The sequence below is a fragment of the Esox lucius genome, chromosome 1, assembly GCF_011004845.1.
Source record: "Esox lucius isolate fEsoLuc1 chromosome 1, fEsoLuc1.pri, whole genome shotgun sequence".
Classification (NCBI taxonomy): Eukaryota; Metazoa; Chordata; class Actinopteri; order Esociformes; family Esocidae; genus Esox; species Esox lucius.
Genome location: NC_047569.1, coordinates 11,715,412 through 11,728,156, shown reverse-complemented (window position 1 = coordinate 11,728,156; position 12,745 = coordinate 11,715,412). Strand labels below are relative to the sequence as shown.

The 12,745-nt window shown below is 44.3% G+C and overlaps 1 protein-coding gene across 6 annotated transcripts in view; it reads right to left on the bottom strand.

The window, feature by feature from the left end:
• Positions 1-320: 320 nt before the first annotated feature.
• gria4a (glutamate receptor, ionotropic, AMPA 4a) overlaps positions 321-12,745 on the bottom strand; it is a 101,201-nt gene continuing 88,776 nt past the window's right edge. Inside the window, exons 15-18 of one of the 6 annotated variants that reach the window (XM_034291923.1) lie at positions 11,233-11,480; positions 8,568-8,682; positions 4,051-4,188; positions 321-2,669 (exon numbers count right to left, since the gene is read on the bottom strand). In XM_034291923.1, coding sequence (XP_034147814.1) covers positions 2,511-2,669; positions 4,051-4,188; positions 8,568-8,682; positions 11,233-11,480 — 660 coding nt within the window. In that variant the 3' untranslated portion in view covers positions 321-2,510. Of the gene's footprint in view, positions 2,670-3,940; positions 4,189-7,746; positions 7,862-8,567; positions 8,683-11,232; positions 11,481-12,745 lie in introns of those variants that run through there. The other 5 variants (XM_034291926.1, XM_034291929.1, XM_034291928.1 and 2 more) reach the window with 5 other exon arrangements.

Here is a 12,745-nt window from a genome sequence, read left to right as displayed (position 1 = left end):
ACCCCTAATTTTCTTATTTGAGACCTGCCAAAAACCTTTTAGGGACCAATTTTTCAGGTGTTACCATCTCTGTGGGGAAATCTACAGTACACATAGATGTGGATTGCACACACACACACACACACACACACACACACACGCACACATCCACACTCTCTTGGGAAACAGGTTCAGTGGGAGAAAATCCATAGCTTTATCGAAAAGGAGCAATAACATTAGATAACTAATATGGAATCCATGTGGATTCCTACTTTATCTTCTCCCATGGTGTAGAAACCGAATATGCTACCAGTGAAATAAACACACAGAGAACACAGGGCTTGGCATTGATATTTTACTAGAAAAAAAGAAACCAAACCAAATACAAATAAAGTTAAACCCAAATCTGTTAAACCCAAAAAAGCTGAGGTGGTTAGTAGCCAGCCGGCAGTCAGCCTTTCTGCCTCGACAATACACAGATAGGACTGCCTGGGATTAGTTCATTTGGTGGGAGATTGAAAAATAAAAAAATAATTTCAATATTTTGCGAGCTGCAGATTGAGGGGTAGGAGAGGGAGAGAGAAACAGATTACAGCTCAGTGTGCTGGCCGAATTTATCAGTAACACTAGATTCAGTTGAAAGTTTAAAGCTGGAGTCTTAATATTAGGTGTTATTGGTCAAGGTGACACAGTGATACAGAACTTAAAGAGAATCCTTGTTAGTAGGGGTAAAGCACAGAGAACAGGAGAAGAGGAAATACACAGTGATCAATATGATGGGGCTTGAGGCAAAACTACCCCTAAATGAACTGTTGTCAGCGCCACCAAAGTCCTTTAGTCTAAACGTGTGGTACTTAGAAAAATAAAACCTTTAATGTTTTTACGAGTTATTTTTCTTTCTCCCTTTCCTTCTGGACCCTCCAGACCTTTAAAACAGAAGACAGTCAGAGAATAGAACACCGTTGAAGAACAAAACACAGAGAGGATCTGGGATCCTATTGTACCTGCAGACACAATCTTCTCAGTGGCGAATAAAACGACAGAACAAAACAAAATGGAGAAGAAACAAACAACTGGAAATAAACATCTGGTGTGGTGCCAAAGATGGTGATCGCTCTGTAAGAGTTGACCCTGTGTGACTGACAAGATGTGTGCCTGTCTGTGTGTCTATGAGTGTCAGATTGACCTTCAGTGTGAATTAGGACACACAAAGACGGTGGAACATAATCATTATCATTACCAAAACCCCTTAACAGAACAGATGTCATGGCCTCAATGGTGCTTATATCATCATCTATACCTCTCTATAGATGTATAGATATATATATATATATATATTCATTTTTATTATATATATAATATGTATTTATAAAAAGATTGATTCCTAATTACAAGTGGCATTTTCTTATATTCATTATTGCAATGAATTATTACCTAAGATGGTTAAAAAAGAGGTGAGTTCAGTTTTGCTACGCAGTTATTTACAACAGTTTAAAAAGCAAGCTTCTGATATAGTACCTTTCCTCTCCACTGGAAAAGACCATGGCCCCATCTCAAAAGACACCCTTTCACCCAAATATAGCGTTATTTAGGACCAGAGTCCAAAGTGGTTGAACTGATGTGGCCCTGGTAAAAAAGAAAGCATTATATGGGGAATATGTCTCATTTTGGGTTTTTGCTCATACGGTTTCCTCACTTTTCACAGAATGTACATCTTTAGCTCTGTTCCCTGACCAAAGTGATGAATCTAGTCAATAAGCATTACTGTCATGATTATGGATAACGTCAATAACTACTACTCTTTTTTTGATTTCTTTTTACAAACCCCTGTGAATCCTACGGCCCGCTTTGCCATGTAAGTTCAGAGATGTCCGTCGTCTACTGCGGTAAGTTCACCGATCTCTGCATTGTTTTTGCCAGACAATACCAAAGCGGTGTAAGAAAGCATGTTCGTCTGAATGTTTGCACAGTCCAACATTTTAAAGTTTACAGTTTTCTGGTCTTCTAAGTGATTCTCCCGCCGCTTATTGGGCAAGTGAGAATGATAATGGTGTCGGTGGTTGTTCATCCTGAAGCGTTGTTTCCTGGTTTGGCATCAGGGAAGTGGCTTGTTAGAGGATGCAGCCTATAAAGTCTGAGCAGATAAAGTCACATTTATACCTGTTCATGACAATGCCCTAAGTTTTCCTCTTCACCATCATCATCATCATCATCCATTTTCTGTCTCGGATTTTCTCTTCAGATCCTGTGTGATCAGTGTGCTAACACTGTGGGTGTGTCCCCTCTCCACCCTTGTTTCATGGACCCCCCCCCCCCCCCCAAAGAATGTAACACTCCAATCCGAATTTAACTGTGATGGTGGTGATCATCATATTTGTCCTTCCTCACTCATTGTAGTAGCTGTTAGCCTGCTGGCAGTCACTGGTCTAGGTGTGTGTGGCTTCGGGGTGATGACGATGTAACCGTGTGTGTGTTAGTGTGTGAGTGTGTGCGTATGTGTGTGGTTAAGGCACAGCTTGTGTTTTTGGTTTTCAGGGCAGGCCCGAGGGTATTGCGAGCCCTGTGTGTCTGAGGGAATGGCCAGCATGGACGGCCTTAGGGCAGTCCGGAGTTAAGACACGCCCATTTTCACCCACACTGCCTGTGATTGACAGTCGAGCCTTGTTCCGCATGGCTTCTGTGAAGGAGAGCTGCAGAAGAGGAGCCAGGGTGTGGGCGGGGTCATTAGAGGAGGGGCAAAATGAAGGAGAGGAGAGAAAGAAAAACTTATGAGTTTTTATAATAGGACCCTAATGGATCAAAAACATCAATCACTGTGCAAACTTAGGAACACACAAACACACACACACACTAGCATCGGCACTGAAACATACTGTGTATGGATACTTCCAGTGACATTAGATAGAAAGGCAGGCAACGACAACGAGTGACACTCAGGATACGTTTAAAAAACATCTGGGTTAGACATCTGCATTTCAAGGTGACCATGCATTTCTGGGGTCTTAATTTAAAAAACGTAATGGTGAAGGTTTTTTTGTAAGGTGAGGATTTGTAAAGGTGATTTTTTTTCTTTACAGTAAGGCATTTTAAAGTAAGGTGAGGTTTAATACACTGGTGAGAATTTGTAAAGGTTAGATTTTTAAAGTAGGGTGAGTTTTAATACATTAAGGTGAGGATTTGTAAATGTTAGATTTTTACAGTAAGGTGAAGTTTTATTATGGTATGAGGATTTGTAAAGGTGAAGTTTTGGACAGTAAGCTTTTTTTTTTTTACTTTATAGAAATACACTGCTCATTGATGTAACATCCTTACTTGAAAATCAACAAGCAGACAATCCCTATAAAGGGCTTTGTTGATTTGTGTGGAGTCCTCTCTAACTACAGCTCCAATTCAGATGTTTTATAGGGGGCTTGACTGGTCAGTAAAACTCCAGTCCTCCAGTTAAGCAGTCTCGCTGGTTTACTGTTCCCCTTACTGTACTTACTGGTCAGTCAATGTTATTGGATTGGATTGATAGGAAATACACCTCGTTGCCACGGTCTAAATCGGTTACTGGTTAGAACAGAGTTAAAACCAGCAGACACTGCCTTTTTTGAGGACTGGAGATGTTCAAATGTCTTATGTACAGAGTATGGACAGAATGCAGGTGCCTATGTACGAATCCAAAGCCAAGAGCATCATCATCATTAACATCATCATCCTCTGCAGCCAAAGACGACGGAACCAATCTGCCCCCAGTGTGCTCTGGGGTGAAGCGCTATACAACAATGATCAGAAAGAAAACAACAACCAAAAACAGAAAAATAACAAATGATCACAACAGAAAAGTAAAATAAAAAAAAAAGCACATTGGTTCCACAATGCTTCACCACTGTCACAACAACAAGGCACCGCTGCTGCTAGAGGCCGCACGCACAAGATACTTCACATCACCCCACCTATAGGAGACCCTAAGTCCTACCCCTATATCTTGACCCCCTCGGAGCCGTATACGTTGTACCCCTCTCTATAAGTGGCTAAATTCTGGGTGCTGGGAGAGGGGCTGGGGCAGTGAGGGGGGCTAAGGTCCACCTTCATGCGCTTGGCCTCGGCGCGCGACTTGTAGCAGAACTCGACCAGGGCCACCAGCATGGCCAGGCCCAGACCACCGACCAGGATGTAGAAGACCCCAGCCACATTGCTCAGGCTTAGGGCCTGGGAAGACTTGTCCTGGGACGGAGGACGGAGAGCACAGGGTTAGAGAGAGAGACCGTGGAGCTGGGGAGAAACACAGAAGACAAGCTACAGTTTTTTCAAGGCTACATCCTAGCTCTATATCAACACGGTAACATCTACTGACAACAACGCCAACCTTCCAAATACTATGACTAGTATACTATGGTAAGCATTTCTACAGCATTATTCAAATCAGTTATCTGCAAGCATATCTTCGTATTACAACTATTACTCCTACTACAACGGTACTACTATGACTACTTCACTTAATACTACTGACTACGATTTATATACAAAATTTCAGTATTGTTACAAGTATGAAGTATTACATTGAGGATGACTAGTGCACTGTGCCAATTGAAAGAAGTTCAGTAATCACTTTTTTAAGAGCAATGAAAATGAATCCTATTTAGACAGTTGGTGAAGGTCCCCGGTATTGTAAAAACATTTCTTGCATTCTTATGAGTTCTCTGATGTTCTTAGACTCTCTCCGGTTTAATTCTAAACATTTGTAGAGTTCTTATAGCTTAAGTTCTTAGCTCTTATGTTCTAAGAGGATCTCAATCTGTAGTTTTTTAATACTATGTATATTTCCACTCTATATTTCCAATCTTTCTACCCAGAGTTATTTATTCTGAAACTAAGGCCATTAGTATGAAGGCCATTACACTTTATATTATTAAAGTGTATATATACACTATATATGTTTTATATACCAGGTGTGTTTTGGAAACACCTACTCATTCTGGGGTATTTCTTTAATTTTACTATTTCCCACATTTTTGAATAATAGTGACGACATCAAAACTATGAAACAACAATGGAATTATGTAGCATCCAAAAAAGTGTTAAACAAATCAAAATACATTTCATATAGTAGATTCCTCAAATCAGTTGTGTTGTGACAAAGTACGGTTGGTATACAGAAAACCATCACTATGTCTGTATTTTAGCAGTTCATAACATAGCAAAATAAGCTCAAATACACAGGGAGAAACGACAGTCCATCACTTATTTGGGACACGAAGGTCAGTCAATTTGAACTTTGAATATTTCTCCAAGTGCAGTTGAAAAAAACTATCAAGTCCTATGATGAAACTGGCTGTCATGAGGACTGACACAGGAAAGGAAGACCCAGAGTTACAGTACCTCACAAAAGTGAGTACACGCCTCACATTATTGTAAATGTTTGATTATATCTTTTCATGTGACAACACTGAAGAAATGACACTTTGCTACATTGTAAAGTAGTGAGTGTACAGCATGTATAACAGTGCAAATTTGCCGTCCCCTCAGAATAACACAACACACATCCATTCATGTCTAAACCGCTGGCAACAAAAGTGAGTACACCCCTAAGTGAAAATGTCCAAATTGGGCCCAATTAGCCATTTTCATTCCAAGGTTGCATGTGACTCATTAGTGTTACAAGGTCTCAGGTGTGAATGGGGAGCAGGTGAGTTAAATTTGGTGTTATCGCTCTCACACTCCCTCATACTGGTCACTGGAAGTTTAACATGGCACCTCATGGCAAAGAACTCATCTGGATCTGAAAAAAAGAATTGTTGCTCTACATAAAGATGGCCTAGGCTATAAGAAGATTGCCAAGACCCTGAAACTGAGCTGCAGCACGGTGGCCAAGACCATACAGCGGTTTAACAGGACAGGTTCCACTCAGAACAGGCCTCGCCATGGTCGACCAAAGAAGTTGAGTGCACATGCTCGGCATCATATCCGGAGGTTGTCTTTGGGAAATAGACGTATGAGTGCTGCCAGCATTGCTGCAGAGGTTGAAGGGGTGGGGTGTCAGCCTGTCAGTGCTCAGACCATACCCCGCACACCGCATCAAATTGGTCTGCATGGCTGTCGTCACAGAAGGAAGCCTCTTCCAAAGATGATGCACAAGAAAGCCCACAAACAGTTTGCTGAAAACATGCAGACTAAGGACATGGATTACTGGAACCATGTCCTGTGGTCTGATGAGACCAAGATAAACTTATTTGGTTCAGATGGTGTCAAATGTGTGTGGCGGCAACCAGGTGAGGAGTACAAAGACAAGTGTGTCTTGCCTACAGTCAAGCATGGTGGTGGGAGTGTCATGGTCTGAGGCTGCATGAGTGCTGTCGGCAATGGGGAGCTACAGATCATTGAGGGAACCATGAATGCCAACATGTACTGTGACATACTGAAGCAGAGCATGATCCCCTCCTTTCAGAGACTGGGCAGCAGGGCAGTATTCCAAAATGATAACGACCCCAAACACACCTCCAAGACAACCACTGCCTTGCTAAAGAAGCTGAGTGTAAAGGTGATGGACTGGCCAAGCATGTCTCCAGACCTAAACCCTATTGAGCATCTGTGGGGCATCCTCAAACGGAAGGTGGAGGAGCGCAAGGTCTCTAAGATCCACCAGCTCCGTGATGTCATCATGGAGGAGTGGAAGAGGACTCCAGTGGCAACCTGTGGAGCTCTGGTGAACTCCATGCCCAAGAAGGTTAAGACAGTGCCGGAAAATGATGGTGGCCATACAAAATATTGACAATTTAGACATTTTCACTTAGGGGTGTACTCACTTTTGTTGCCAGCGGTTTAGACATTAATGGGTGTGTTGTGTTATTCTGAGGGGACAGCAAATGTAGACTGTTATACAAGCTGTACACTCACTTTACATTGTAGCAAAGTGTCATTTCTTCTGTGTTGTCACATGAAAAGATATAATCAAATATTTGCAAAAATGTGACGGCTGTACTCACTTTTGTGAGATACTGTAACTCTGCTGCAGAGGATAAGTTCATTAGAGTTACCAGCCTCAGAAATCCATTAAGAGGAGAATGCCTTAATAAGGTCTTCATGGTTGAATTGCTTCAAAGAAACCAATACTGAAGGACACCAATAATATGAAGAGACTTGCTTGGGCCAAGAAATTTGAGAAATAGTAATTAGACCGGTGGAAATTGGTCCCTTGTTTTGATGAGTCCAAATTTGAGATCTTTGGTTCCAACCGCCATGTCTTTTGTGAGATGCAGAGTGCGTGAACGAATGAGCTGTGAGTGTGTGTTTTCCACTATGAAACATGGAGGAGGAGGTGTGATGGTGTGTGGGTGCTTTGCTGGTGACACTGCCGGTGATGTTGATTTGTTTACCACTTTTTGGTTACCACTTTGATTACATATGTGTTATTTCATAGTTTTGACATCTTTGCTATTATTCCACAATGTGGCAAATTATTAAAAATAAAGAAATATGCTTGATTGACTAGGTCTTACCAAACTTTTGAATGGTATTGTGTGTATATATGTCTGTATATAGACATAAACACCCACACACATAATGTATATATTTTTTCTTTTGCAATCACATTATACAGGCAGATATGGCATAGGCAAGAAGACTAGCAGTAATAAAACTAACAATAAATTAAATATCATAATTTGAATGTTCAGATTTAACTGGCCAAACTCATGCTAATCTTAGTCTCTAGGCTAATCTGGAGATGTGCCTGTCTGTCAAACAGTGAGGTTGTTTGGTCCCCACTCTGCCCGTGAGACTGACCTTACTTCCAGAGTCCTTGGGTCCACACTCGCCCTTATCGTACCACCATTTGTTTTTCAGTTTGTCTAAGACGCCTGCTTCACTCAGTTTCAAAACCGCAAGGTTTACCGGGGTTCTTCGCGTGTAAAAATAACATAAATAACATCATAGGTCATGTTATTTTATGTTATTAGGTCACATTACAGTTAGAACTGTCACATTATTGGTACTGCTTAGTAAAAGTGACCCAGGCTGGGTCCCACTGAGTACATGTGTGTATGCTCGTTGGGGGGGCGGGGCTGAGGGGGGAGGCGGGGCGAGGACTAATCGAGCTACAGACATATGAGTGGGACCCCCCTGCATCACTTCAGGTAACGCGCCCATGCTGCCCCAGCCGGCGCTATGCAAGTGGAGGCAATTGCTGTGAACACAGGATTATTGGCAAAGCCTGCTCACATTGGGAGAGGGAACAGCACTGGACCATTTACAGCATCCAAATAACGAGTTCCGCGTAAGAGCGTCCACAAAAAGGAATTCGTTGTGAGCCGACAGTGAAGTACACTGAGGCAAGTGAGTCGTCGCTCTATTTGGCGAACCAGTCCACACCACTCTCCAGAGCTGCCACTAGAGGGCCAATATTCCTGCTTTGACAGTAATTGTTCACCTATCTCTCTCTCTCTCTCTGTCCATCACTCCTCTCCTCCCTCATTGCAGCCTGAGGGGGGAGTCGAGGAGGGGGCCGACATGGTCGTGCTCGTCAGTGGTCTGTGTGTGGCCGGGGCAGATGCGCGCATTACTTCCCGAAACGCGGCGGAACCGCGGTCGGAGACAGAGAGGCTAACCTTGGAGTCCCCTCCCCCGCTGCCACACTCTCCCTTGTCGTACCACCATTTATTTTTCAATTTGTCCAACAGGCCCTGCTCGTTGAGTTTTAACACGGCCAGGTTGACCGCATTTCTTCAAAGGGATAAAACATAATTTGTCAGAGGAAGGATGGAGTGTCAGCCAATGATGAGCCAATGAGATGAGGAAAAAAAGAACAACCGAGATCGGTTGGAAGGCTTGGAATATTGGACTCGCGCCCCTGACAACCCTCTGTCGTTCTCTTCAAATTTGTTCACCCCTTCCAACCCCTGAATTATAGAGCCATCTGTACCGCATTGAAACCCTGCCATTAGAATAGGTATGGCAGTTTTCTATAGCTTAATCATTAGGTGGAAACTGAGCCAACTGAGAGAAAAGTTGTTATACAGTCCACCTCGAACCAGGCATACGTAACGGTTATTGCCTGAAGGATGCGCTGGTGGAGGCGGGAGGGCAGTGATGGAGCCCTGGTTAAATGGATGTTAAAGCCTGCCTTAGTCCCCCACTGAACCAGATCTGATACCATGCTGACGCTGTCCTGCTCCCTGACACTCCTCTCCTCTATCCCTGTGGTGCTCCACCTCACCTCCCTGAGGGGGACGACCTCCAAACACGGACCAGGGAAACAAAGGGCTAAAATAACACGCTCATGTTGGCATGTGTGTCTCTCTATGTCTGTGTGTGGCTGCTCTATATATCTGCCAGCTTGAGGCAATAGACCTCTTATATTCCACCCTCGTATCCAACAACGTGTGTTGTTGTTTGTGTGTGTGTGTGTGTGTGTGTCAGCTGCAGCAATCTGTAATCCTGTGCAGCTTTTCTCTCTCTCTCTCTCTCTCTGTCTCGCTCCATTTCCAGTCGCTCTCCCTTCTGTCTGTTATCAGTCTAGCTCATCTCGTCTATACAAAAGAATGCTGCTTTACTACGTGTGCCAGGGAGATTGTGTTCGTGAGCGTGACCATGTCCGTTACTGTTTGTTTCAGAGTAAGACATGCACTGTTTTGGTCCTCTGGGTTAAGAGCTTGTCTTTCAGACAAGAAGGGAAAAAACACAGAGCATCGAACAGCTCGCTGATCTGTGCTGGGGTCCAATGACAGACAGTCATTGTTGTCATTGTGTTGGGTGATGGCCCTTGGCTCAGAGGCAGAGAGACAGAGAGTTATCCTGGGTGAGCTGCAAACCATGAGAAATGAAACAACATATGGAGGGTAGGGGCAAAGGAACAATGCTACACACGGAAAAGAACTACCACCATATTATCAATATTATCATATGATATAATACTAGATATTTCCACTACTAACATTTCAAAGTTAAATCATCATTGTCATAATCATTTCAAATCAGTGATCTGATTGGCTTGCCGCGAGCAGGGGCTGTCACCTGACGTGCGCTTTCCTGTCCACGTGCATGCTTCCGATAGGTTTTCAGGTGATTAGGAGAAGCCAGAGACAGCATTCGATAGTCCCAGAATAGAGGGGGCGGGGGTGGGGAACTATCGTCCACTGTCTGTCACTTTTCCCTCCAAAACGGAAAACCTTGATTTAAATGAGTGGAACCCTTGTAAAGGTGTGGGGGGATCTGGGAGGACATCTTTGCACGGTGCACAGGGGGAAGTTATAGAAAGGGTGGCAGTAGTCTTGCTGCTGCTATAGATGGACCTCTACGTGATCCACACAGACACACACATTCACAGAAATCCGCACACACATACACACATACAGTACAAGCATACACTACTAATTTATGGATGTCATCATGTTTACGGGCATCGTCAGCTAATTGGTTTGTGGGAATTTAGTTTGATTTGATCTGTATTTTGGGTTTGTTATTAAATCATTTGTTTGTGCTTTTTGTTCCCCCAGTTGGCCAGCCTTTCAACATCCAGTTTTTCTGCTTCCTGTTTTCCTGTGCGTCTATAAATTCCCCCGGGCGGCTCCAGGAATCATGGCAACGCCACGGTGCCCCGCCCCTCCCCGCGGCCTCTTCATTAGTAACGTCATTCACAATCGGGGCAAAACAAACATCAGTCTACAGTTCCACACAACATCTGAGAATGACAGGAGGACACACAGGGTGACAACAGACGAGTGGACAGATTACCTGATCGGTGACCCTGTGAAGAGAAAGTGAGTGAAGAACAACAGACAGGCGGACAAAGAGAGATGGACGCATAGACGGACAGACAGCAAAACAACAGAGCAATGGAGTCAACAGACACTAAATAACACCACAGACACAGGGAGAGAAAGAAGAAAAGAAGAGAAAGAGAGGTAGAGATGGAAGGGGAGCAGGAGATGGGATAGTGACAGGAAGAGAGAGAGAGGGAAAAAGAGAAAGAGAGGTAGAGATGGAAGGAGAGCAGATGGGATAGAGACAGGAAGAGAGAGAGGGAAAGAGAGAGAAAGAGTGGGGTAGAGCAAGGGAGAAACAAACCAATATATATAAATAAGTGAGAGAAACAGAGAAATCAAAAAAGAATAAAAGAAAGAGAGAACAAAATAGGGGAAAACAGAGAGAGAGAGCGACAGACAGACTAACCACACACTAAGTGCTCCATACAGAAGGCACAGCAGCAGGGTGGGTGGAATACCATAACAACAGCCGAGCTGAAGACTCCCATTGTTACACTACTCCACCCACCTTAGCTGGGAGCCTTTGGGTGTGGCTATGCCGTAGCCCTTGGAGTCCAGGTTGCCTCCGACTTTCATGGTGTCGCAGGGCTTGCGCTGCTCGGTGTACTCGTTCATGGTGGACTCCAGCAGGAAGGCGTACTTCCCCTTGGACTTGCGGACCCGGGCCACGCCCTCCGCCGTGGTCTTGGCGAACACAGAGGGCTCGGCGGACTTCATATAGGACCACATCTTCTCGTACACAGCGATCTTGGACCTCTGGGGGAGCGAAGGGCGGAGAGGAGGGGTGAGGGTTAAGGGGTAGTCACCCGTCCGACGTGCGTTTGATGTGTTACAGCTGACATCTCAGCACAAGTCCTCGCAACTGCCAAGATGACTGCTTCATCTGCGGCTCAGAGGCATTCATTTGAATGTAGTCAGAGAAGGAGAAAGATCCGAGACGCATGGAACATTTGAAGAGCATGAAACCAGCTGCCAGGGAACGGTGTGAGATTATGGACAGTGGGTCTGTCAGTGTTTGGTAGTGTGTAACAATGACTGTTCTTCAGCTGTGAGGTTTTTGTGCAATACTGCTATCTGTCTCTCTGTCGTTTGGTCTCTCTGTCATTTTCTGAAGATAGGAAGGGATTCTGTCTGTCTTTCTGACTGGCAATAACAACAGGAAGGAATACTGTCTTTCTGTCTCCCTCCAAAGACAGAGAGGGATTCTATGTTTCTGTCTGTCTCTTAAGGGGATTCTGTATTTGTCTGTCGATGAAGGCAGAGAGGGATTCTGTATGACTCTAAAGATAGTGAAGGAGTCTGTCAGTCTGCCTCCGAAGACGGGGAGAAAGTCTGTATTTTGGTTTGTCTACCAGGGCAGGGAGGGATTCTGTCTGTCTCTAAAGACAGGGTGAGATTTGGTCATTCCATCTGTCTATGAGGACAGGGAGGGATTCTGTCTCTCTCTAAAGACAGGGTGAGATTTGTTCTTTCCATCTGTCTACCAGGACAGGGAGGGATTCTGTCTGTCTCTAAAGACAGGGTGAGATTTGGTCTTTCCATCTGTCTACCAGGACAGGGAGGGATTCTGTCTGTCTCTAAAGACAGGGTGAGATTTGGTCTTTCCATCTGTCTACCAGGACAGAGAGGGATTCTGTCTGTCTCTAAAGACAGGGTGAGATTTGGTCTTTCCATCTGTCTATGAGGACAGAGAGGGATTCTGTCTGTCTCTAAAGACAGGGTGAGATTTGGTCATTCCATCTGTCTATGAGGACAGGGAGGGATTCTGTCTCTCTCTAAAGACAGGGTGAGATTTGGTCATTCCATCTGTCTATGGGGACAGGGAGGGATTCTGTCTCTCTCTAAAGACAGGGTGAGATTTGGTCTTTCCATCTGTCTACCAGGACAGGGAGGGATTCTGTCTGTCTCTAAAGACAGGGTGAGATTTGGTCTTTCCATCTGTCTACCAGGACAGGGAGGGATTCTGTCTGTCTCTAAAGACAGGGTGAGATTTGGTCTTTCCATCTGTCTACCAGGACAGA